Genomic DNA, 26,847 nt, shown 5'->3' with positions numbered 1-26,847 from the left:
GATTCCATGTTTATTAAATAACATGCAATGTGTATATAGCTCATTGTTTTGTTTTGATGATAAAATCTTTGTGTCATTGCAATGTATTTCTAGCTTCAGGAAGCCAAACAGATGGAAAAGGAAAGACACAGACAGCAGCAACACCATCTACAGCAGTCTCCAGTAAGCCATCATGAGCCTGAGTCACCTCAGTTGAGACATATTCCAACACAGACTGATCAGCTGTCTAAAGAACACGAGAGAGAGCTTGACCACAACACAAATGATGTGGACAAGAACCTTCAGGAAGATTTAGAGGCAGAAAATGGATCTGATATTTCTAGTGCTGAAAATGAACAGACAGAAGCCGACCAAGCCACAGCAGCAGAAAGTAATCAGTGTGTATTTCTGTTTCATGGAGGGAGGGAAAAGGTCTGTAAAAAGAAAGGCTGAGGACTGTCTTTTTCACCTCCCAAGCCTAGAGTCAGGCATATAGATATTTTTTTAATAATTGAGTATAGTCCTTGTTAATCACTGTTAAGCTTTATCACTGGTATCCTTTAATCTTAGGCTCTTGTACTCCTGAAGCAGATGCCTTTTTGCACGTGTGTGGTGTTATGAAAGTTCTGAAAATAACATCTCAAAGCCAGCAGCTTTTGGTGTTTAATGTATGTGAAAATACAAAACGGATGTATTTGTCTTCTGTTGGCATAGGCCTGCGTTTACAATGTTTACAAGTTAAACATTGGAATGTTTGTGCTCTACAAATACTGCTTTCAAAACATCCAGAAACTATGTTGTTTTTTTTAATGTATACTCTTCTATTAGTAGATTTGTAATTGAATTTTAAGTATTAAATGCAAGCAAAATATGTGTTTAATTTATTAATTTCTCAGTGTTTCATTTTTATTTTTTTTAAGATCTTTCTAAAGCTGATGGAGGAACATATGATGGTGAAAGCAATGAGTGTGAAGAGAAGGCGCAAGAAATTGTGGAAAGTATTGTGCAGGAAATGGTGAACATAGTAGCTGGAGGTACTACATTAATATATGACTGCAGTATGAATCTTGACATTAAAGATTATTTTAACATGAATATTTAACTAAAATACATCATTGTTTATATAATATTTATATGCTAAAGAAAATAGTTTCAGTTGTCTGACCTTAGTTGTGTGTTATTTAGCAGTTAAATGGGCAAGATTTCATGCATTAATTTACACTTCCTATACTGAAGATGAATGTTATGTTAAAAAAAAAAAATCTAGTTTGTTTTATTTTTATGTTTTATTCCTGCATAATCTCTTCAAAAATGGGTCCGTCTCTGTAGTAGCAGAGAAGCATTAAATTTTGAGTTTGTTGAGAATTGTATCTATAATCTGTGACTTTTTCTTTCCTGATACTTGTAGGAAACTTGTTAGAATAGTGAACCTGGCAATGTAAAGTTCTAAGTTGGTTTTGATCATAATTTTCATTATTTGGATTTTTTTTTTTTAGTTATATAAAGCCATATAAATTCTGCCTTCAGCTCCTCCTTATGATACTTTTGCTTCTGGTAGTTTTTGTATTTAAACATTTGATTTAAGCTCTTTTTACCTTGCATTCTTACTTAACCTTTCTTATAATTTTTTTTTCTTTTCTACTAGATATAGAAGGGACTTCTGAAAGTGCGAGTGGTGATGGCACGATTGTAACATTAGAGGACGGCAGTGACAGTGAAAACATTCAGGCAAATGGAATTCCAGGGACTCCAATTTCTGTTGCTTATACACCATCTTTACCAGATGACAGATTATCTGTCTCTTCCAATGATACTCAGGTACAGGCAGGTATAAATTAGGAAATACTGAAAAGGAGTAGGATATTTGAAGTATTGCCCAACACTTGTGCAGAGAATGTTTGATGTAAGTCGGTAAAATAAGTTACTCGGATGAGTACAAGTATTGTGGTGTTCTAAACATAATTTTATTTTAGTGCAGTATATACATTTATCTTTTGTAAATAAATATTTGTATGTGATTACTTTTTTTATCGTGACTACCATATTTTTAGCTGCAGTATTAGAAGTGTTTCAAGATTAAGGAACTGTTAGGTTTTTCAAAATGCTCCTAAGAAGCAATAAAACTAGCATTCAAATACACATTTAGTAAAGAGTGTAACCTGTTATATACATACTTGGATCATTTTCACATGCTTTTTTCACATGATAAATATAAATTGAAAGCCCATAGCATGCTGTACTGCTATGATTCTGGATAAAAAGCTTTGTCTTCTTCCATTAAGAAGAGAGATATGAGAACACACTACTACTGTGGTATCAGATAACAGCATATGCATAGTATCAACTGACGGAGGGTCTCTGTTATCAAAGTACTGAATAATTATGTTTGGGGATAATAGATTGCAAGCTTGAAAACCAACAGTCACACATGCCATATAAGTGGAAGATTAACACTAAGCATTTTGCTGATGTAAGGAAAACAATACCAAATGGCATGAACTTAGAGCAATGCATCATACAATAGAAGTATTGCCAGATGTATGTTGACACAGATATGTAACTGCTTGCATTCTATGTGAATGTCAGTCGTTTTTCTTAAACTAGTTATCTAGTAAAAATGACTGAAGGCAGTTCCCTTGCAAGTTGTCTTTTTTAAACTTGACCCACATAGCTTCATGACATTACAGCTTAATGTAATTCTGGATTTTATCAAGATAGCAAATTTTATTAGGGAATTTATTCATTTTAACTGGACTGCAGAATTCTTTTTTGTTTTAATTTAGTCTTGAGACCATAAATCTATAGTGAACTGGTTATATTTGTATAATATCTTAACTTCTTGTTGCTAGGAGGTGGGGATTTCCCTACACACCCTGCTAATGCAAAATGGAATACTGAAATATGTTAACTTCTTTAGGAATCTGGAAATTCTTCAGGACCTACACCTGGTGCTAAGTTTTCCCACATTTTACAAAAGGATGCCTTCCTTGTATTCAGGTCACTGTGTAAACTCTCCATGAAGCCCCTGTCAGATGGACCACCAGATCCAAAGTAAGTAGAATTAAGAATTCTCATAATAAATCTTTTTTTAAATTTGAAAATAAAAATATATATATATTTTAAACGTTTTTGAGGCTCCACAGTTACTGAAAGAAGAACAGTATGGTTAAAGAAACTTCAAAAAGGTACTTTCTATGTTCTAATACTTTTTTTGTATGTGAAATGAAAGCATCTGTTATTACCCATCTGTTCTCTAGAAGTTTCTTAATAATGCCTTCACTGCCTGTAAGTACATCGTGTTCTTCCTAGTTCCCCTGTATAATGATTTTCAGCAGGGTCTGTAAAGAAGGTCTTAAGTTGGTTTAGGTCTCAGCTATTGTTACTCTGCTTTTAGGTAATACATATGTTTATAACCATAGTCAGTTACACCCCACATGCTCTTTTCTCTTACATGTTTGCTGCTAAACAACAAAAATAAGATATTGTCCTCTATGGTTGGGTGCCAGTATTATCATGTCTGGTGGCAATGAACTTTGCTTTTCTGATCTCTTATGGAATCCATATGCCTCTTTTGTTCTGCATGTTAGAAAAACTTACTAATAATTTTCAAGAAGATTCCTTTTTTGTTCCGAAGGTACTAAAACTGTAAAATGAGCAGTGATGAAAGGCCCAAAATCCTTTAAAATAAAGTCATGCTTACTGTTCCAGGGTCTAACTTATAAATTAGGTAACTTTAAGATGGCTTAGTTTAATCACCAATATCAATGTGGTAGGTTTAATAAACTGAAAATTATAATATAGTAGAAAGGGGTTTGAAGGGTTAGTCCGGAACCTTTTTCAAACTGTTATCTGCCAATGCACTGTGGAAAGTCAAGATGTTCAGGAGCGAAGGTTGAAACAATGAGGTTTTTCCTCGCCATTATTTGAGAATTTGTCTTCCAGGAAGTGCCATGAAAATCCTGTGGGTTTAGTCAGTTCTCTGACACTGAGAATGTCCATTTATAAAAGGCTTTAATGGATTAGCTCACCCTGGAAGGGCAGCAATAGCTAATAAGGTGCTTAGAGCATCTCATCTGAATCAATGGAGTCCTTGATGTTCATAGTAGACCTGATTAAGCTCTCCATCTAGAACAAATGAGAGGAAATGATGTTTAGGACAACAGGAATTATCTGCAGAGACATTCAAAGATGTCCTGTGTTTGGAGAAGCATCTAGAATTTTTCTGTGCTTCTGAGGCATTGATGGCTTTATTGAACTATTAGAAACATGCTGTAATTGGAAAAGGAGGCATAGGATACCTACAGAGCTTAAATAAATAAATCTGTCTGCCTCTCGACAGTGAAATTAGCCATGAAGTGTTTAATGAAACTACTTTAAAATTTTAGCTAACTGGATGTAGAGCTTTAGCGTAGTCACAAGGCTGCGAGCTAAGATCAGGATTGTGCTCCTTGGGAACTTGCTGATGTTTTTGTCTCCTTTTTCCCTACAATAAAATAAGATGTGGGAGAAATATCCTGAAGTTTTGTGCATTAGATTTCAGTCCTTAAGCTTGTTTTAAGTTAAGTAGGCTTATGCATCCCTACAGAACTGATAAGGCCAACAAATTTAGACTTGGGTTATGAGTTGATGCTCACTGGAAATGGTCAATATTTAATATTTTATTTACATTTTAAATTCTCTTTATACTTAAATTCTTAAATGAATAGCAAAGTAAGACAAGGTCAAGTGCTGTCTGTACTATTAATGCAATGTCACACAAAAATAAAGCCTTTTTGCATCGAAGAGTGTTATATTAGGCTACATGTAGTTGCGCAGTCCCTGAAGAAAGGCATTTTCATGAAGAACTCATACTGAGAGCTGTTTCGGGGCTTTTATGTTGACTCTGGGGTCATTAGGAGAAACAAGAGGAGCAAATTCCTCACTCACTTCGTCTACTCTAAAGTGTCTTCAGACAAGAAGTTTAAGTTCAGGATTGTATTTAAGGAGTTTGAAGTGGTGGCAAAGTGATTGTTTCTCCAGCCTGCTTTGTTTGCCAGCATGCAGGACCCATCAAGTTTATTCATAAGATGTTTGTTATGAATTTGAGCTTTTATTTTAGCCAGTCTATTTCAATTAAGCTGGTATTTTTGCAGAATAGAGCAAATAACGAAGTATTATGTGTGTGACATGTGGCGAGAAGAGATCCGTACCATATCTGGGCTGTACTATTTGAAAAATGTCCTTTCATTGTTCCTCACGTTTCATAACTGTCCTCTGTCAGTGGGTGGTTGTTCAACAAAAGCTGGGCAGTCTTGTTGGGAAAACCATTTCTGTCTGTACTTTTTTTTGAGATGATCAGAAGTGGGAAGGAGCTTTGGGAGTCTGAGGAAAGAAAGCTTTTCTCCCAGAATGCCATTTAAATTGCATTATGTTTTCATAGATACAGATTTCCATCCTCTACACGTTTTTGTTGTTTTTACCATAAATAGTAGCTCTGTTCTGACACGAAATCTAGCTTTTTTTCAGTCTGCAATGAAGCATGGTGTTACCGTGGAGCTCTTGACTACACTACAGTTGCCTGATTTTGCTAATGCCACACTTAAAATAGGCACGTAATGCATCCTAGCTGCTCTTGGAGTGGGATGGGGCCAATGACTGATACATAATGTAAAATACCACAGTTAGAGGAAAGAGATGTCAGTGCTGGGAGGAAGTAGGTCAGGCAGTTACAGCTGTTGTCTTTGTTGTCCTTCAGCTCTCTTCCCATGCTGGTGAAAACAGAGAAGGAGAATGAATTTCTAAAGTCACTTCTCACCTTTCAGTACTCAGGATTCTGTAGATAGGATGGATGTTATATACGGGATCTTCCAAACTATTAAAAGGGAGGGAAAAAAAGTACTCCATTCATCCTTTGACTAAGAAAGGACAGCATTGCTTGCTCTTGCCACTGTTAAGAGGTGTGCTGTGTTATAGAAGAGAGGATTGGTAGTAGTGGTAGGAAACAGTAACTGGTAAAGGTTATTCTTGCCCACCCTCTTGGCTGAAGGGTGACTAGTCTAACAGAAAAAATCATCTTTTCATGACTCTTTCTATACCATATTTTTTTCAAATTTGTGATTATTGCATGAGTGTTCCACATAAAAAGTCACTGTGGAGTATTGATTTCTCAAAAGAATGTTTGTTTGTTTGTTTGTTTTATGACTTACCTTGGGCTGACACATGCTGTATTGTTTCATTCCAGATCTCATGAACTGCGATCAAAGATTCTTTCATTGCAGTTGCTTCTGTCCATTCTGCAAAATGCAGGACCTGTCTTCAGGACAAATGAGATGTTCATTAATGCTATTAAGCAGTATCTTTGTGTTGCACTGTCAAAAAATGGAGTCTCATCAGTTCCAGAAGTTTTTGAACTTTCACTTTCCATATTTCTTACCCTCCTCTCAAACTTCAAGACTCATCTAAAGATGCAGATCGAGGTACGTTACATGACTTTCTAATTTTAAAGGGGAGGGAGGGGTGTTAAGTCTATATTGATATATGTCTTGCTCAGAGAAATTTGTTTTTCTTCCTGAATCTCAGCTTTTGCATAAGGTTTGCCAGATCTACCCATGCACAGAAGCTCTTTCTCATCCAGTGGTAATGGGTGAAATGCCCTTGAAACCCCGTTTGAGTAAACCAGCAGCATTTCCCTTGATATACTTACAGATTAAATAAGATTTGCTCTGTAACATCAGAAGTGACACTTGAGGCAGTGACAAGTTCATTGGTGAAGTGGAAAGTGATGGGAAACTTTTGTAGGGAGGGTTGTTCAAAGGAAATAAAATCCATCATATTTTAACTTAAACATAAAATGAAGTCTCTAAAACGAAGTAGGCCATTTCATCACTTAATAGTAGACATTTACATAAGTTAATAATTTTTACTGTGCAAAATGTGCTTTGATTTACAGATTGCCTCATAAGTGTGGAAGTGAAGTGTGAAATGATGTTGGGAATGTCAATAATGTTTTTGTTACAGAACCTTGTTTTCAGGGATTTCTTCTTTCATGGATGTCAGTGTATGAGTTGGTGTCATGGTAGCTTCAGAGGAAGAACCTAATTTTCATAAGTCTGATGGTACTCATTATCTATTACAAAGTACAGGGGACAGCAGTTTCAAGAAATTTATTCTTTTTCCTGGTTGTGAATAAAGAATTCCTCTTCTTTCAGCTGCTGATCCTAAAGGTTATTCGGAAGATGTGGGTAGACAAGTAGATATCTTCACATTCAGTTTTTGTCTTGGAGCTGTAAGGAGAGCCATATGCTCTGATTTACAATATGCAAAATCTATATATTTTGGGATTGAGGCAGTATTCTTCATCTGTTTAAGAAATTCTTGGCATATTTTAAAATGTAATTTCAGATTCTGTTGCAAGTGACCCTCACGTGGTCTTTTGACATAAGTTTTCAGCTAATGCTGTCCTCTGACAGTTAAAATAGCGGGTCTTACCTGAATTATTTTGTAACTGTATTTCTTAAATGGGTCACTGGTTATATTTGCAGTAATGTATGGGCTAACTCTGACACACTTTTCCTTCCCCCCACTTTTATGCTTAAAGGTTTTCATGCAAATCCAGTCATAGGTATCATATCAATGAATTTCAGGTGTCACTTGACTGTACTTACCATTTTTCAGCAACAGTAAATAAGCTATCACTTCTCTATTTTCAGTTGACCAAACTAAATAATGAGCTCTTTTCTGGTTTAATTTCATGATATGCTAGAAATAAAGTGTCGACTCAACATTATTTGCAATAAGTGCTACATACTATTTTTAAATACTTAAATATACGTAATTAGTACTGCTTGGAGAAATTGTTCATCCCAAGATACTCTTGTCCAAAGATGATACCAAAAGCAAGAAGTCTTGTATAAGAAGCATAGGGATTTAAAGTGTCACCGTAGTATGCAGCCCATGCATTTAATTGTAGCTTAAAGATTTGGGCTTAGTTTTTATACTTGAAATGTTTCTCTGCTTCATCAGTGATTTTTTTTTAAACTCTCTACAAGAAAAATAGTCTTCCTGATTCTACAGTGTATATAACATTACGGTCTTTCAAACAAATAAATAAAAATGTAACTAAGGATTGCTTTTAGCATGATCTTTATTAAAATTTTGTCTTCCTCTGTTGAATTCACAAAGTTGTGGCTAAAATCAGTACTCTGAGTGTTTTTAAGCTCTCGAAATTATATTCCACTTAAATTAGTCTTTGGTATGTTATGTGTTGAACTCCTTGTGTTTTGTAGGGATCCTTACTAAAAAAGTAACTGGGATTGCAGTGTATTCATGCTTTTCCTCCAAGGAGGCCAACAAAATGTAAATTTTGCTAGTGAATTTTGCTTGGGGCGATATCTGTACCATCAAGGATGTTTGAAAATCAATGCTGCCAGTTTTCCCCAAACATGTGACAAGGCAAAATTAGCCTTGTACTTATCTCTACCTATCCAATAGCATGAAATCTCTGTATAAAACACATACACATACACAAAACTGTCATATGAGGGAATATCTAATATTAAAAGCAGGGGTAGTTATGTATTTGGATGTTTGGGTGCTGCTCTCAGAGAACAGGAGCTTGAAGGCCTGGGGCTGTTGGCACCATTCTGGAAGAAACCCGCTGATAGATTTGGTAGCCACAACTGGCTGCGGAGAGGTGAGCGCTCAGGGGTGCAGAGCAGTGATGTAACGCTGCGTGGGATGGTGATGCAACACCATAGAGCAGTTCACATTTTGGGTTCATATGCTCTCACAGCTCTTGCCGCCGCTTAGGGAAGAAGCAAGAGAAAAAAGCCTGCTGTAGCTGCTAAGCATGCTCAGCTGAAATATGCAGGGTATAATACTAGTGTATCTGGTGAGGAACCAATTAAGGGAGAGTAAAATAGTCACTGTTCTGAATAAAAGCATCCGCACTGAAGCAATTTCAGAGAAAACTACTGTCCGTTTTGGAAGATGGTCATCCTATTAATGGACGTGCTGCATTTTTTATGCTGTGCCTGACCAGTGCTCATCTTAGAACAGCGTGATACTATAGAGTGATTATTCTGTGTCAAGATGTTTCCCATTCTAATGATACTGATACTTTAAATTGGCATGATTTGCTGTTTATTACATCTGTGCCATATCATCATCTTGTAGGGAAGGTCTTTTGTGGTAAGGTAATAATCTCTTCTTTCCAAACCTCAAATGATACTGAACTCTGAGAGCAGCGTAGAATTCTTGTTAGACTAAATTGACATTAATGATTTCACAGCACTGGTATGTAAGTAGCGAAGTCCTAATTTCAGCATGTCAGACATAAGTTGTTTTTCCACCTTTCAGTTTTTACCCCTCTCTCCTGTCCTTCTAGAATGCTTCTTCCATATTGTCTGTATGCTTTCACAACTACATGCATCAGAATGTAAGCTGTCAAATTTCATTATGATGTTTGTAATAGATTTTTTTTTCCCTCTTCGTGAAATGTTTCATAGGTATTCTTCAAAGAAATTTTCCTGTATATCTTGGAAACCTCTACTAGCTCATTTGATCATAAATGGATGGTTATACAAACTCTGACACGGATATGTGCAGGTACTAAGGACTGCTTGGCTCTGGTTTTTACATTTTTATGCTGAAGAACAAAATTGTACTTGCCTTTCAACGAGCTACGTAGTTTTTGTTCCAAGGTTGACAATGTCACTTTTTTTATAGATGCCCAGAGTGTAGTGGACATCTACGTGAACTATGATTGTGATTTGAATGCTGCAAACATATTTGAAAGGCTGGTTAATGACCTGTCGAAGATTGCTCAAGGAAGGGGTAGCCAAGAGCTTGGCATGTCCAATGTTCAGGTAAAAGAAATTCTGCCAAACTTTATGAAATTTCATGTTCCTTGGAATGGTAAATTAGGGCTAAACTCTTCAGTCAACTAATGTATTTCTTTTGAAATCTATTCTAGGAATTAAGCTTGAGAAAGAAAGGATTGGAATGCTTAGTATCGATCCTGAAGTGCATGGTGGAATGGAGTAAGGATCAGTACGTAAATCCCAATTCTCAGACAACACTTGGTAAGACATGAGATGCCCTTCTTATGGTTTTAGTAATGAGATGTTGCAGGAACTTAGTGCATTTCTCCAGTATTTTGATATTTTTAGTTTCTAGATTGGTAAAACCCCTTGCGGGGGAGGGGGAGAGGGGAGGCACAATATTTGTATATTTTTGGGGTAGTATACAGTACACATTTTTTGGTTGTTGTCATTTGAACAAGTTGTTTTTCTTAATTGTCTGAATCCCTGGAATGCTACTACATTGAAAATGACTAAATGCTGTTATTTCACACATTTCTAACTTTAAAGGGACTATAAAATGTACTTTGAAGCACTTCTAATTTCTTATTGATTAAATTACTACTAAAGCAACCCGGATGGGGAGTGGAAATTCTATAGCTATGCATTAATAGATAAAAAAAAATCAATGTTGCAAGCAGTGAAGTAACTAAATCGTTACTTGCTTTAATCTTGTTTCTGTCTGACCTCAGATTAAAAGTCTTAAAGTTATACCAGAATTTTCAGATTAAGGGTTTAAAGTTGGTAGCTGAATTACCAATTTAAAATGGAAGTTGAAATTTAGACATGGTTAGCACTGCTATCATTGAACTGAATGAGGGCCCCAGATACTTGGCTGATGTGATTATAAACACTTTTAGGTTCTCAGTTTCAAAACCTTCTAGTGTGGTTTGCTTCATGTCAAAAGTAACAGTGGCCTTGACAATAAAAAGATCTGTAAGTAGATTTCTTAAGTTCTGATTTTTTCCCAAGCGCTTACAAACTATAGCTGCAATTTATGGCTTACATTTCAGATACATGATGTACTGAAAGAATCCTCCTTGATATATTGTAGTGATTTTTTGGTTGTTTCCCCAACCAAAACAAAACCAGAATATTTATATAAAAGATGAACAGGTCATTGAAGATAACTAGTAACTTTCAGAAGCCTTTGGAGAGCATTTCAAAAATAATTGAAGAGTAACCTGTGATCTTAATTTCTTTTCTCTGTATGTATTTTGTATCTATGTAATCCTTTCCAATTTATAGGCCAGGAAAAACCCACAGAACAAGACAGCAATGAAACCAAACACCCTGAGACAATTAATAGATATGGAAGCTTAAATTCCTTGGATTCTACTGCTTCATCAGGAATTGGCAGTTACAGCACACAGATGTCTGGCACTGACAACCCAGAGCAGTTTGAGGTCCTAAAGCAACAAAAGGAAATAATAGAACAAGGAATTGACTTGTGAGTGCCCTTTTATCACCCATGGGAGGGTGGATTCTTTTGGAGCTATGAAGATTCCTGGGTTTTTCTTCCTTCTCCTCATAGATACTCATCTTGTGTTAGGAAAAAAACTCTGGATGTAACAGCACTTCCTCTGGTGAAAGAGTGCTGAATGGTGTCCCCTTTGGAGCCTGTCAACAGTGTTTTGTGTTAACCTAATTCCTCACAGCTAGAAGATGAGTACTCTGAATGTTTGTTCTTTTTTCTCCAGACCTGCTTGTCTAAAAATAAGACTTTTGTATTTGGATAAAAAGAACATTGAACTCATGCGATCAATTGAATACTACCTATTTTACTGTGCACATTACTGATGGAAGTGCCTATAGTTTAAGATACTGCTCTCTCCTAATTCATTAACTTTTCATAATTTGAACTGTAGGATGGTATAATTTCTCAGTGGATTCTGAGATGAAACTTCCATGTGATTTCAGCCTAGTCACCTCACCTCAGTGAGGTCAATCACTCAAAAATAAGTTTTCTGTAGTGGAGTTTTCAGACCTTGAACAAACATGCCTTAGTCCTTCAGGGCTTCAGTTTTATTTCAGTTCCTTGTCTAGTGCATTTTCATTCTTACAGGCACCTCTTTCATAGATTCATTTAGGTTGGAAAAGACCTGTAAGATCACCTAGTCCAACCTTAACTCATGGATTTCTAGAGTGATTCATTGAGATTAAAACAAAAAACAATGAAGCATAATTATTCGTTTCCAAACTACGGATTTGCTGGGTTTGTGGAGTATTTTTTTTCTTCACAGAGAGAACACTTTAAAATGTGCAATTTATTATGTATTTATCTATCTATTTTTTGTCTCTGTGTATATATTTGTATATATTTAACGTATCTACATATATATGTATACACACATACATGGTTCAGGGATGTACAATAGACGTGGAATTCTAGTTGGTTTTGATTAGATCAGAGAAGAGCAGAAACTGTGTCCCAAAGCAAATGATAGTGTTTAGCTGTCTTTACTCAGACCTGCTTGGATGCCATGCTGGCAGCTGTGTAGGAAAGAGAAAGAGGTGGCTGTTTGCAGACAAAAAAAAATAAAAAATTATGAAGGCAATAATCGCAGAAGGGAGTAGCTTATTCCTATCTAATGCATAGCTTGATAAAGGAAAAATACTTAATATACAGATTTTTGATATCTCAGCCAAAACTCTTGAATCTTCTTTGATTAAGCAAGTAAGGTTTTGTGCACATACATAAAAGTGCTAACTCTCATTCTTTCCTGGTCTTGATTGTACAGATTCAATAAGAAACCAAAGAGGGGGATTCAGTACCTGCAAGAACAAGGAATGCTTGGCACTACCCCTGAAGATATTGCTCAGTTCTTACATCAAGAGGAGAGATTAGATTCAGTAAGAAAATTGTTTTCCTGATTTTTTTTTTTTGCTCATGGTGATGTTTTTATTTTAATTGCAAATCACGAGTGTTTTAAAACATACAGCATTCTTGTACAATGAGAAAAAAAGGAAACTTTTCTCTCTTTGATAATTTGGGAAGTCAAGGAATTTAAAACAGAATATGTGAGAGAGCTGTACCCTGTAGTATAAGCATCCTGCAGTTCAGCAGGGTGTAAAGGAAAAGACTGACCTACTTGAGCTGACTCGAGACTTGCTAGTGTTGCTAGGAGCAGTTTACTAAACTGTATTTACTTTAGTCCAGAAAGGGTCTGCTAGAATTAACTGCAGTTAATAGGCAGCTAAAAAGTAATGTGGCACTACAACATGAAAAGCATTTTTGCTGCCTCCCAATGGGAAGTTACTTAATCTAGTTTCATTCTTTGATATGATGTACAGCTAAAAGCTGTTGCTGGGTTTGGGGGGGGTCCTGCAGTGTCTGGCAGAAGAGGGTGGGAATATCTTACGTTGGTATTGTCATGAAAGACACAGCTTTCTGAAACAGCAGTGTATGCCATTATGCTTACTAGCCACCCTTTTTATTTTTTCCAGGGAAAGGCTTGCATATAGCTTATGGATAGCATTGTAGCTGTGGCTGCAGTCACAAATCTCCATATTAAAATTTAGAATCAGCCATCAAAACAAAATTTTAATCTCAGTTTACATACATAGCCACCTTTATCTGAACGTTAGGTATTTTTCCGTGTGTTGTGTTGCATTGAGAGTGATCAGTGGGCTGTATTTGAGTATCAGCTGCATATATTTAGGCATCACCTGCTGGTTTTTGAGGTTTGTACTGTAGCTCAGTAGTTTTCATTCCTACAGTAAGTTTCCTAACTACAAAGAGCACTACAGCAGGAAACTGAACACTCACTGTTAATACCAACTGTCCTTTGCACATGTGGAATGTATCTAATAGAATCAAATTGTACATGAATAAAATCAGAGGAGAAAAGCAGGCATATAGAGCATGTAAGAGACCATTGGAATATGTGGACAAAATACTTTACTTTGGAGAGTAGAGAAGAAGCAGCAGTGTGTCTTCATTAGCTATGTATGAGCCTCTCTTTTTGTGACGCATGGGCAGTATCAGTGTGCGCTTAACTTGCTTTTCTTTTTCCCAGAGTAAATGTGCTAGTTTGTCTTTTCTATTCTTATTTTAGACTCAGGTTGGGGAGTTCCTGGGAGACAATGATAAATTTAACAAAGAAGTCATGTATGCATATGTAGACCAACACGACTTCTCAGGAAAGGATTTTGTTTCAGCTCTACGCATGTTTCTAGAGGGATTTCGTCTTCCAGGAGAGGCTCAAAAAATTGATCGCCTAATGGAGAAATTTGCTGCTAGATACTTAGAATGTAACCAAGGGTAAGCCATACTTTATCTAAAGAATTTCAGAAAGCTGAATAATAAGTAAAATTCGTAATATGTTAAACTTGATGTTATTTTTCTTTTCTCAACTCAGGCAAACTCTTTTTGCTAGTGCAGATACTGCATATGTCTTAGCTTACTCAATCATCATGTTGACAACAGATCTTCACAGTCCACAGGTATGTTGCTAGAAGAATATTTGTCTACTCTATGGATGTCTAACTTTCAGGCTTTGTGACAGTGTGGTTGTAAAAGCTTGACGTTCAATTTAACACCAGTATGCATGTAAGAAATGTGGTAGCTTAAGTTTGTACACCTGTTAAATAACAGTATTCTTTTCCATGGATACTGGGATTAAGTTGTTTTGGCTAGTCCTTGCTATAAGGTATTGATTGCCTACCCTGTGTTGAACACAACGCTCAAAGTAGTGTTCTAGCCTACAATCAAAGGGCAGGACTTACATAATTGCTTACCTATTGATTTTAACACAGATCTGCTCCTTATTTCAGACAGTTTGAAGAAATAATGCAGACATATTTCAATAAATCTCAATTTTGCAGCACATAACTTTCAAACTGGTAGTAATTACCATCATTTATTTAAAAACAAATAAATCTGGAAAAAGTAGTGAACTCAGGAATTATATTTAAAATTGCCTGGTCTATGACAAAACAATTATTTTTTTTAACATATGGCTAATAAATCTGCAGATCCTACTTGAATATTTGTGAGTGTTGTAATGCCCACATGTCCATGGCTGATTTTGTAGATTTGTCGGTGTAGTCTTGCATAAAAATTTCTTTTGAGAGTCAGCAGGTTCATCCTTCATGGTAACTACTCGTCTGTTTGGCTGCTTTGTAGGCAGAATTTTAACTGCAATGAACATGCCTCATGTTCATATTAATAGATTCCTTCTGGGTTTCAGGTTAAGAATAAGATGACAAAAGAACAGTATATTAAAATGAACAGAGGTATCAATGACAGTAAAGATCTCCCTGAAGAATATTTGTCTGCCATCTATAATGAAATAGCTGGAAAGAAGATTTCAATGAAAGAAACAAAGGAATTAACAATACCTACAAAATCCAGTAAGCAAAGTAAGTAATCGAAGCTAATGCTGGCACTCTGTTTCCTGTTTAAAATGAGAGATGAATGAAACCAGCGTGACTTGCATAACTCAAAATTAGTCCTAACTTTTAATTTCATATCCTTTTTCTTTTAGCATAAATGCATGATGCTACCTTCAAATGTGTGTTAAGTGCAGATGTTTATTTTCGCTTCCCTGTGCTACTGAATTTGCAGTTTTTAGTGCACTGGTGATACAAATACGGGTTTAGCCGTTGACCAGCAACATAGGGAAGTGTATATGGGGACTTCATTGAATAGCAGTATTGTTGATAGGCATTGTGCAAAACAGACACAGTAGTTGTACCTTCTATTTCCGGAGAAAACATTGTGTTTCCCTTCAGATAAGCAGGCTTCTTCAAAAATCTTACATTGCTTCATTTACAGGGCCCTAATTTACTTATGTTTTTCTCTCTCAAATACCGGACAAAAATTTTTGTGTTTTGCAATGTGGAGATTCAGATGTTACTCATTCTAGTTATATGGAGACTATTAAGAGACTTGGCTTTTTCCCAGTGTAGCCAAATTTGTATGCTTCAAGCAAGTCCTAGGTTAGTCTTAAGAACAGGTTGTTCACAGGAAAGTTGCATCTGGAAAAAAGTACCCATCCAATTTTCAGTAATCATTCTGTTAATGTTTTTATTATAATTTTAAAGAAGCTGCTTGTATTTGGCTTCATTTCTTCTTTCTTGCTAAGATGGAGGTTCCATTACTGAAATGAAAAAGTGATAAAGTAGTTCTCTCCAAGGAAAAGTGTGTCCGCTTACTGGTGTTTTCTGTGGTGATGGATTGCTCTGAAACTTCGATTCAGTGTGAATTTAGCTTAGTGGGTGTGACGTTTATGTTGTTAGTTGAGGTGATAGAGAAGGAATGCTTTTTGAGCAAATCTTTAAGCTTTCATTTAGGATTAAAATTCAGTTACTTTTCGTACATAAGCTTGCCTTAAGTTAAATTGTGTCAATATTCTAAAGGAAATACTTTGGTTGTGTGGCAATTTCAGAAGTAAAGAATTTTAAAAAGCCATGTTTAAGTATGGCACTTAAATGTTTAAAATTCTGTTATTCCTGAAGATGAAGCTGCTAAAGATGCACAAATGTAAAGAGGAAACAAATGTCTTTATAGGTGTTGCTAGTGAAAAACAGAGAAGACTGCTGTATAATCTGGAAATGGAACAAATGGCTAAGACAGCTAAGGCTCTTATGGAGGCAGTGAGCCATGTCCAGGCACCTTTTACCAGTGCAACACACCTGGAGCATGTGAGACCCATGTTTAAGGTGAGCTGCATGTTTAGATATTTAACCTAGTTTCTTCTTAATACAAAATGCTGACTGACATGAATTCTTGAAAATACTACCAAAGGTTTGTATCAGCTGTGTGTTGATTATTTTGTAGGTTATTTAGCTTGTAACAGGAAAGGATGGACTTTGGGCCTTCTGTTGCAGTTTCACTTACACTGGGATTTAAGAAGCTCTATGCTGATAGAGATAACTTTATGATTTAATAATGGGGGAGTTACGAAGAGTACAATGGGGGAACATAAGTATAAAGAGTAATTAAGAAGTTGAAGTAATAGAATTTTTATTTCAGGTATAGAGGTGTAGTCAAAACAATCTCAGGTGCATTGTTTGAGTCCCCCCTGCTGCTCCTAAGAGAGATTACTTCATTGCATTTTGGGGTAGCAGTTGTCAGAATAAGCTTCTGGCTAATGTCTGTTCCAAATGAGTATTTCAGGGAGTCTAGGGGTTGTCATCTAGTTTAGGGAGAGGTAGCTAGACCTGTATTAAACTTGAGTGGTGTTTGAGTCTTTTTTTTATTTGTATCATTCTAAACACCTGTCATCACCTTTGCGTAGGTACAAAACTACCTGCAACCCAAATGCCTTTTTCATACCAATGCTTACTATTCATAGTTATAAAATGCATTCGATAGCTTACTGTGTCTGAGAATGCTATTGGGTATGATCTTTGGCGTAACTAATTCATTCTGGTAAATGGACACTGGAAGAGATTGCTTTCACCATGTGCTCTCATTTGCTGCCCTTGTGCCAGTAGTGGTGTTTGTGTGACCCCTTTGTGAACTGCTCCATGGAGTTCTCAGAAGATCACCATTGCAAGAGACACAGAGCTCCCTGAAATGGTGTGCTGTGAGGTCAGATTGAGCTCTGAGTCCTGGCTAAAGAGGGAATGAGCATGTAAGACTGTTGTCTGTGAGGCAAAATTCTAAGTTCTGTATCACCATATTAGTAAAAGTAGGTTCATAACTCCATATAGAATAATACTCAGTGAAGCCCTTGTTTAAGCTCTGGTTTCAGAGATGACTTAGCAGAGGTATGCTGTACATCATTTCTCTACTGTCTTCTTAAAGGCAGAAATTAAATAACTTGTGTACAGGCATCTGTAATACTCACAGATTATTTTTTTCCCTTAAAATACCAGCCCTGTTACTCTCTAACATTCCTACCCTTTACTATCTGAAAAGTACATTCGCAAAATCCATTTTTTCTTTCAAAGGAGCTAAATATGAAGCATGTGGGTAAATTAACACCCTAAACATGTTTTGTGAAGGTGATAAGAGAAGTTCTCTTGCTTTAGGATGTTCGTAAACTAACGTACTGATGACAGTGTTATATGTTGAAGTGAGAACTGTCTTCTCAAAAGTGAGAGCTATGGATGTTACGTATATCTAATCCTGCATTGTTTATTTAGACTATTTAGTTTAGTTTTCAACAAACATTTTAAATTTATAGATACTTCCTTCACCCACTGATGCTACAGTAAAACTTACCATTAATAGTTTATTTAGAGAGAGATTTGCCAAATAATTAAATCAGAACAACAACAACAAAAAATGTAGTTTATGTAACCATCTGAGCACCCCTCAAAACTGAATGCATACTTTAGAAGATCAATTTTCACCTTCAGTGACAAAAGTCTGTGATAAATAACAGCCTAAATCTAGTTATACAGCATATCATACAGGCCTCTAAAGAGTTCTTAACAGGGGAAAGTATTTCAATTCCGCAATATTTCACATTAGTTTTGTTTTCATTAGGAATGAAAATTTAAAAAGGGACAAAAGCAAAAGAAATACACACTTCTGGAATGTGCATCAGGAAGTTAAGTGCTGGATCTAGAAGTTTGTCTGTATTCTTTAATGCACTACTAGGGTTATGTTCTGATGAAGTTTTAAACAGTTTTCTGAGGTAGTGCTGTTGGAATTGCTGGCTTAAACAAAACCGAAGCTCTGCGATACATCATTTTGATTTGAAATAAAGTGTGCAATCTATTGCTACCTGCTCTGGCCATCGATTCTGTATTGCATCCAGGGTGACTTCTGGTAATTATTTTTAAATTCCTTCTGTATACCCTGGGATTTCTTCTCCATAGCCACATGTAGTTATGTCAGGATCCTTTGCATCTTCTGCTTGTTTTTCCTGCATGTGGGAGAGGGAGCCTTGGCCCCAAGGACAAGACTGTGAGGTCTCTCGTGCAATAACTTTTAGCTGAGTATAATATACTTTCAGTCCCACCTAAGGCAGGAGAAAACGTCAGCAGTGGCCTTAGAGGCAAAAAGAGGCTGAAGACAACAAATTTAAGGGTGGTGAGATCAGAGTCATGTCCTGTCTCTTTTTCTTTTTCTCTTCCTGTGTTCCCAGGACAAATTTGGCTTACTGAAGTACATAGATTTCTTTACAATGAAAAGTATTACACACTGCGGAATTGAACATGTTGGTTCTTGCCATAATTATTGGCTCTATTTCTATTCCTTGCTGTGTGAAGTGTTCCTGTAGAACAGATAAAAGTTATCTAGGGCATACCAAAACTGCAACAGACATCTAACGAACATAAATTCGGGGGTTTTGTGGGTTGCTTGGACACAGGGAGAGTGGTTTTGTGGGGATTGTCTATCTATATTACTTCTGGTCTTTGTCTGATGTCTCTCCTAACTGTTCCCTTGGGCAAAAGGCAACTTCAAGGTTAATTATATGAGTTGAGGTCTAAATTTAAGCTTCAGCAAGCTGTTGAAACTGTAATGTTTATTCCTTTCAAGTGCTTGCAGGTGCTAATGTAACTTTCATTTTGCATGTGTTCCAGTTGGCATGGACACCTTTCCTAGCCGCATTCAGTGTGGGTCTACAAGACTGCGATGACACAGAGGTTGCATCTCTTTGTCTGGAGGGTATACGATGTGCTATCAGGATTGCCTGCATTTTCAACATTCAGGTAAAAAAAAAAAGTTTAAAATTGAGACAATACTTCATGTACCACCATAGTGTTAATGTAGTTCAAAGAGCCCTTCTTGCTGAAGCTATGCATGTCAGTACCTAGAGTCTGCTCACTTCTGTGCATTCTTGCACCAGTTGATCTTTAAAGGTTCCTCCTGACTCAAATCATTCTATGATTCTGTGATACTTCACAAGAACTTTTTAAATAAAGTAACATTTTTCCTGCTTGTTGTGCTGTCATGCCCATATACTGATTTATTTTTTTGTTTCCCTACCAGTGGCTGCTCTTCTGTCAGAGTACTTTCTTTTTAGCTTTTTTTTTTTTTTTTTTTTTTTTTTTTTTTTTTACTAAGTGACGTTACATTAAATAAGTCTTTCTAGGCTGTTTCATAAGTAAAATAGCATTGCTGTGAACTGTTTGAAATACTGTTCTCAAATACAGAAAGATGTGCTAGTCTGCCATGCTCTGTAGGGATAATTAAAAACCTTTGTAGGAATAACTAAAGGAGTAAGCAGAATTCATGTTTGACATTGTATTATTTCTTGTCTACATTGAAAACATTTAAAAACAAACAAAAAAACAACATGTAAGATTAACTTGAAGTAAAAACTGTTAAACTATGATACGATAGCGAATGCTTCTCTTACTTCTATTCATGTACTCTAATTCAACAAATCAGGTAATTTTTTATAACTGATGTGGTAAGGCGCATTGGGAGTTCTGATACAGCTGCTTAAAAAATCCATTTTGAGATCATGTAAGGTTTCCTTCACTTCATTTTTTCTTCTTTATTTTCCTGAACTGAACGGACTTAAAAATTTGATTAACAGAGCCTTCCCTGGAGCCTACAGCTGTTCAATGAAATTCACATTCCTCTTTTTTTTTTTCTCTTTTCTAAATTGCAAACATGGATCTGGTGCAAATATCATTTTCAGCAGCTGCAAAGATTATCTCCCAGTCCTGCAGGGGTCTGCCCAGGCTGGGGAGGGCAAGGACACATTTGCTGTAAGATTCCCGTGCTCCAAGAATGTACCAGAAGCAGTTGCACCTTCCATTGGTTTGGCACAAACTTCATTGAACTTTTTGGTGTTCCCAAAAGCAACTCTTCTCGTTTGTTGAAATTCAAATTTTTTTATTATTTTTTTGTTTGTTTGTTTTGTATTTCAATTCAGAACTGATATTCCTTCCTGGTTCTCTATGGCAATTCTGTTTTGTTGATGCCATTTAAACAGTACTGGTTTGTTGATGACTTCAGTGCAGTACAGGACTTGATTCCATTGCACAGGGTCCTGATGAGATGCAAGTTTTGTCTGACTGCAGGAGCCAGATAACTGTGGTGGTTTGAAGGAGTCTGGCAAATCTGTACATCTACTAACTTAAGGATTGTTGCTGTTGGAAGTAAATGATTCCCTTGTGATTGATTGTTGCTGGAAACTTCTCTGTTTCATTGAATAAACACACAAAAGTTAAGATCAGTGTCTCAGAACACATACCATTACTTTACGTACCTTGAGAATTGATGGAGGGAGCTGGACACTTTTAGTGTTAAAAAAAAAAAAAATCTACAAGGACACAGTATAGTTGAGGTTATGCATGCTCACCTCTGACTACAATAAAATCTCAACTAAAAATTCTGTTTTCATTATTTATCTTTTCAGTCTTAAACTGTCACGCAGTTTGGGTTTTGCCTTCAAGATATCTTGTCTGGGAGAAGATGTGCATCAAAATTATGTGCTTAATTTGCTTACTTTATCTATTTTAATTTTGTTTGATGGATGCGTTGCTTAGTTTTTCTATTTTATGATGGCTTAGAAAAGGGTTCAGAGGAGTAATATATGTATGGAACAGAGCAGGATGGAAGGACTGAAAACTTCGCCCATTTTCAGAAGATACACGCACGCTTTGTAGACTCCAAATCTTATTTGCTTGCTGTTACTCTTATCGTGAAACTTTCGTTATTGTGCTTGTACTTCTTGTGCTGTGCCTTTACCAGCATGTGCTGTGATAGTAGTTGGGGTTGACTGTGGCAGCTATGCTATGTGGCTCCGTGGGAATCCATCTCTTGTACTGTTGCCCACTGTCGTGATATTAGTGTTTTCCCTATGAAACAGATGTTCTGGTTTGATTTCTTTTTGAACATTTTATATTTGATATTATTATGTGCTGAAGGATTTTTGATTTCAAAACAGTTTAAAATATCCAAATCGTTAAATGTATTTCATAGCTGTCATTTGTTTCTCTGATTTACGACTTTCACTTTATCACCTTCAGATCATAACAAGAGAATGAATTTAGCTTTTGAGCTCAACTGTAGTCCCCTTTCTGTGTTTGTAATAGGTTCATATTAGACCTGAGGACTTTCATTTGGTGTTTATATATATCCTGTTCATAACTCAGGTACCTGTATGTGGTACGCTCACTTTTGTACCCTATTGATCGATTTCATCTGCTTAGATTATAGGTCAGTTGCTGTTCACACAGCTGTGAGTCATCTCACGAGCTTCTGAGGTGCTCCAGCTTGTGTAGGTTAAATCAAATACGTTTTGAGTAGTTCTGTGGGATTGGAAAAATGTGCTTTTTAGATATATTATTTGGATTCTGTTGCCAAAAATCATGAAACTTGGGAGAATCTGCTAAGGCAGCATTATGAGAGCACATTCAGGTGCAGTGTAAGAATAGAAAAAGCTTAGCTAAGAAGCTACGTTTCTTCTGAAACAGCATCCTCTTTCCAAAAAAAGGCTCTGAAAAATAAACCCAGAAAGTTGAGAACAAACTATGTGTTCTAGGCTGACACGTTACACTTGGTGTTCCTGAGTAGAGGGAGCCTGACTTTATCCTGCAGCTTACTACAGAAAACAGGAGGGAATTTTGTTTTGTAAAACGTTAGAAATTCAGTTTTAAGAAGAGAAAGGTAAATGATATAGTTGCCAAAATTACACATTCTACTAAAAGCAAGAGCCAAGAAAATACAAGGTAAATCTCATCTTTTCTTTTTCCTTTGTCCCCTCTCTTTTGTAGCTTGAAAGAGATGCGTATGTCCAAGCACTAGCAAGATTTACGTTACTTACAGTGAGCTCTGGTATTACTGAAATGAAGCAGAAGAATATTGACACAATTAAAACTCTCATCACAGTGGCTCATACAGATGGAAACTATTTAGGAAATTCCTGGCATGAGGTACAAAAGTCATTTGTTCTTAAACTGTAAGAAAATGAGTTGTGATCTTGAATGTACTTGTGCATAAATACAGTGTTTTTAGAAAACTGTCAAGTATAAACTTTCGTACTTAGGTTATGTATAATAATGAACTCATTGTGCAGCTGATTAAAGTAGAAAAATGTGTCCAGTTTAGAAATAAAATTATGAGACACTAATGCTGTAATATTTAAATTACTTTTCATTTTAGGTGGAAGAACAGGAATATTTGTCTAACCTTGAGTACTTAAAATATATATATAATATATAAATAAAGATCTGCCTTCAGGTTTTTGTTTTTTACTGCTTCAAAATACTTTTTGTTGCTAAACAACTTCTTTACTCTCTGGACTAGATTCTGAAATGCATCAGTCAACTTGAGCTGGCACAGTTAATAGGAACTGGAGTAAAACCTCGTTACATCTCAGGGACAGTGCGTGGCAGGGAAGGTTCTTTTACTGGAACAAAAGATCAGGCACCAGATGAATTTGTGGGGCTGGGACTGGGTAAGTAATACAGATACGAAGTATTTCATTTAAATGTCTTTGTGCAAGAACATACTGGTTTGTGCTTTGCTTTTATTACTGGTGACTATGAGGTTCAGAGATGTAACTGTGAAGTAGTCTAAAATTGTCTACGTTTGTCTTACACTTTGAATAGACATATTTGGAATATTTGTTTTGCTCTGTTAGGTATTACCGCTAGGATGGGAGAGTGTGAAATGTAAGAAAATGTTATTTTTTTCCGTTAAAATACAACTGACCAAGTAAGGATGTATTCCTGATGGTATGATCAGATTTAATAATACTGCAGAGTCAGTGCCCCAAATATTTTACCAAACAGGCAAGTTAATATGTATAGGTAAAACATCTTGTTACGTACCTTCATGAGAAATATGCAGCATTCAAACCAGAGGGGAAATCAACTTAAATTCTGAAATTCTGTTTTTTCTTCTTTTGATTATTTTGGTAGTGAGCGAGTGCCTTTTATAGGCTGGCCCAAGAGCCAAAATGAAGTCCATTAGTAAGAGTAGTAATGATAATTTTACCTATTTCTCTGACCTTACCCCTCAACTCATCCTCATTGTCAGGCTTTGTGTCCTCCTAATACAGTTGTTCCTATTCTGCAGTCAGTCCTATTCTTTCCACTGTGCCCTGCCTTGGCCTGCCTTTATGTGCTCACCTCACATTGCCAAGATTTGCTGAAGGGAAACCTTATCCCTGGAAATTATTGCATCTGCCAACATCTCATATACTGAGCTTCTCCCTGCCCTTTTAATATGCATCCTCCCATTTAGTGCTCCCCGATGACCCATCCAGCTTTGCTGTTTCCAAGTATTGGCAGTTTCTCTGTGCTGAAGTGACTGGCCTTTAAAAATTTTAAGTCCTAATAGCTCAAGAATGTAAACTGTAGTCAGGTGTCTCTAAATCATACTTGCTAGTCATTGGTATAGATCCAGCTCATAAAGACCTTCTTTTTTTTTTCTTTCCTTCTGTCAACTTAATTTCTAAGGAAGATTGCCTGTGCCCAGATGCATAAAAATGTTTCTGCCTGAATTGAATTTCTGGAATGCTTGTTACAGCACACACATGGAAATTTAACCATTTTCTCTTCTTTTAATAATATCATTTTAATCTTACAGGAAAATGCCAATCTCACTGGAATTTACTATATGCTAAATGAGTATGCTCTAACAGAGCCCTTTTCTCAATTGTTTCCAGTGTTTTCCACTCTTCTCCACAAATCCGGTGTCGCAGATATTTAAATTTTCTTTCTGTGATGACTCTGAAGTATCATTTAAAACTACAGCTTTTTAGCAATCTTCCTACAAACCTGTATTCATGTGAAGAACCTGTATATGCCCGTAGATCAGACATACGTTTTACAGGAAAATAGCTGTTTAATTAGAGTAAGTGAAGCTGCAGGCTGAAACAGAAGCCTTGTCTTTGAAATGTGCTTACAAAATCACGCTCACATAAGCAGCAGCATTCACTCTTCCTGCTGAACTAGAGGTGTGTGTTTAAAAACAAAACAAAAAGGCTAATTTACTGCATTACTGATTCAGTCATCGCATTGCATTATCTCTCTGCTGTAGACCTTTTCTGCTTTACTTGAGAATTCAAGACATCACATGCATTTGTGTTGAAAAAGTAAAGAAATAAGCATCTATTCCTTTTCTTCTTTAGTAGGAATGTCATCTTACTTGGAGTTGTAACTGGAAAATTCAGCTCTTTTTCTACTCTAATTCCTATTTGCAAAGTCGTAAGATAAAAGCTGCTGCTGTGAAAAAGTTTTAGTCAAACTGTAGTTTTTAGGTAACTGGAAATCCTCATTGGACAACGAGAATCTGAGGGATCAGTTTTTATTGAAGCAGAATTATATGGCTGACTATGTTTCCTCGTAAAAGATCTCAGAAATGTTGGAATGGAAATATATAAACAAAGAAATCTGCTGTCTGTGGCATCTTTACAGCATTGATCATAAATCCTACACTACAGTAGGAATGAATTTTCACGTAAACTGGCAGTATTGGTTAGGGTTATCTGACTGCTTGGAAATACCCCCTTCCAACCTCACACAGGGCGATGTGTTTCTTAGCTGACACATTACTGATATTCAAACTAATTGATCCTGGCAGCCCAAGTGCTTAAAAGAAACACTGATCAAATCCAACAGTATTACAAGTTGCTGAAAGACTAGCGTAAGGTTTTATATATATATATATATATATATATATATATATATATATATATACACGTGTGTGTGTGTCTGTGTGTGTACAGAAAAGGCTAGTTCATAAAAGTCCTGGAAAAAATCTTCAGATGGGCCAATTTATCTCGATCTGACAGCCAGTCATTTCAAGCCTCCTCCAGCTGTGGAGCACAGCGAGACTAAGTGGCAGACTTTGGGGAGGCAGTCTGAAACAGAGGAACTTTCCTGTCCCTGCAAAGCTGAGAATAGAATCTCTGGCCTCCTTTGAGCCTTCTGTTCTCCCCTATCTTTCTGATAGGTTGCCTAAGAGAAAAAACTTGTGTGCAGCATAGGTAGAAATACCCAGAACGATTGCAAGATTACTCTCTTTTTTGGGGGGGTAGTAGGGAGAAACAAGCTTAGAGGTCAGCAGAAATTTCAGAAATTTGCTCACTGTGAAGTTAGCATTTTAGCATGAGGTTTGCCAGGTGTGGTTTACAGTTTCTAGCTTCCAAAACAGATATTTCTGTTTTGCAGGTTTTTTTTTCTGTATTGCAGTTTTGCCTCACTGTTGTTCAGTGATAACGCTGCTGTACTTCAGACATACCTTTAAGATGCGGTTTTGCTGGGAGCTGCTCTCTCCCTCTCCTTCATCATTCATAATGAATGATTAAAAAGAAAACCTATCAGGATGGATTTACTCACTTGCTGCTCGTTAAGTGTGAAAAGTTCACTTTTGTGTAGTATTCTCTGTCATATGGTGCGTTGCTGTGTTGTTTTTTTTTTCCAGTAGCAGAATTACCAAAGATCCATTTAAAGATGGAGAGAAAAAGGTGGTTCATATGCTTTTGATTTTTTTCCTCTTGCATCTATTCATATAATAGTTCCAAATGTGGACAATTTTATGGGACTAACAAACTTATACACAGATAGAGAATCTAGAGAATTAGGACTTACAAGTATGCAGCAGTTCACTGAGATGCCCATCCATGCATGGGAAATTAATAGCCTACTTCTCTTATTGTGAATTTGAAATATATTTAAAGACACTATAGTGACATGACTTCTCTTCCTCTTTTTTCCCTGCCCTTTCTGTGTTATCACTCATCCATTTTCAATTTTTGTTTACTGTAGTTGGTGGAAACGTGGATTGGAAGCAAATAGCAAGCATTCAGGAATCCATTGGTGAAACTAGCTCCCAGAGTGTTGTTGTTGCTGTAGACAGGTACTGTGTTGAATTTGCTTTTTCCATCTTTTTTTTCTAACAGTATTTGAATACCATGCTGAAATAATAGGAAATTATTAGTTTACCATTATTTGCAAAACACTACATAAATATAACCATATAAAAGTGCTTTGAGGTTTTGTCAGGTTTTTCCTTTTTTTTTTATGGAGCAGAAGTTTTTGTGTTTTTTTTTTTCAAGAAGAAGCAGAAAGATGAGACAAGAAGCCCTCTTACTGTTATAAAATTATTACAGGGAAGCTGCAGAATGAAGACTGCTCTACCGTCTGGTGAATCTCGATT

At 36.3% G+C, this 26,847-nt stretch overlaps 1 protein-coding gene across 1 annotated transcript in view; it reads left to right on the top strand.

Annotated features, from left to right (window-relative positions):
- The window catches only part of ARFGEF1 (ARF guanine nucleotide exchange factor 1), a 91,079-nt gene that overhangs the window by 45,829 nt on the left and 18,403 nt on the right, over positions 1–26,847 (top strand). The window contains exons 6-23 of the mRNA XM_084281245.1: positions 94–370; positions 900–1,013; positions 1,625–1,797; positions 2,897–3,030; positions 6,200–6,434; positions 9,465–9,564; positions 9,685–9,824; positions 9,932–10,040; positions 11,067–11,268; positions 12,560–12,671; positions 13,877–14,082; positions 14,180–14,264; positions 15,011–15,182; positions 16,333–16,484; positions 19,305–19,433; positions 22,455–22,613; positions 22,987–23,137; positions 26,457–26,547. Coding sequence (XP_084137371.1) covers positions 94–370; positions 900–1,013; positions 1,625–1,797; positions 2,897–3,030; positions 6,200–6,434; positions 9,465–9,564; positions 9,685–9,824; positions 9,932–10,040; positions 11,067–11,268; positions 12,560–12,671; positions 13,877–14,082; positions 14,180–14,264; positions 15,011–15,182; positions 16,333–16,484; positions 19,305–19,433; positions 22,455–22,613; positions 22,987–23,137; positions 26,457–26,547 — 2,741 coding nt within the window. The remainder of the gene's footprint in view (positions 1–93; positions 371–899; positions 1,014–1,624; positions 1,798–2,896; positions 3,031–6,199; positions 6,435–9,464; positions 9,565–9,684; positions 9,825–9,931; positions 10,041–11,066; positions 11,269–12,559; positions 12,672–13,876; positions 14,083–14,179; positions 14,265–15,010; positions 15,183–16,332; positions 16,485–19,304; positions 19,434–22,454; positions 22,614–22,986; positions 23,138–26,456; positions 26,548–26,847) is intronic.

This window comes from Netta rufina, assembly GCF_964035555.1.
Source record: "Netta rufina genome assembly, chromosome: 2".
Classification (NCBI taxonomy): domain Eukaryota; kingdom Metazoa; phylum Chordata; class Aves; order Anseriformes; family Anatidae; genus Netta; species Netta rufina.
This window is presented reverse-complemented; position numbering and strand designations above follow the sequence as displayed.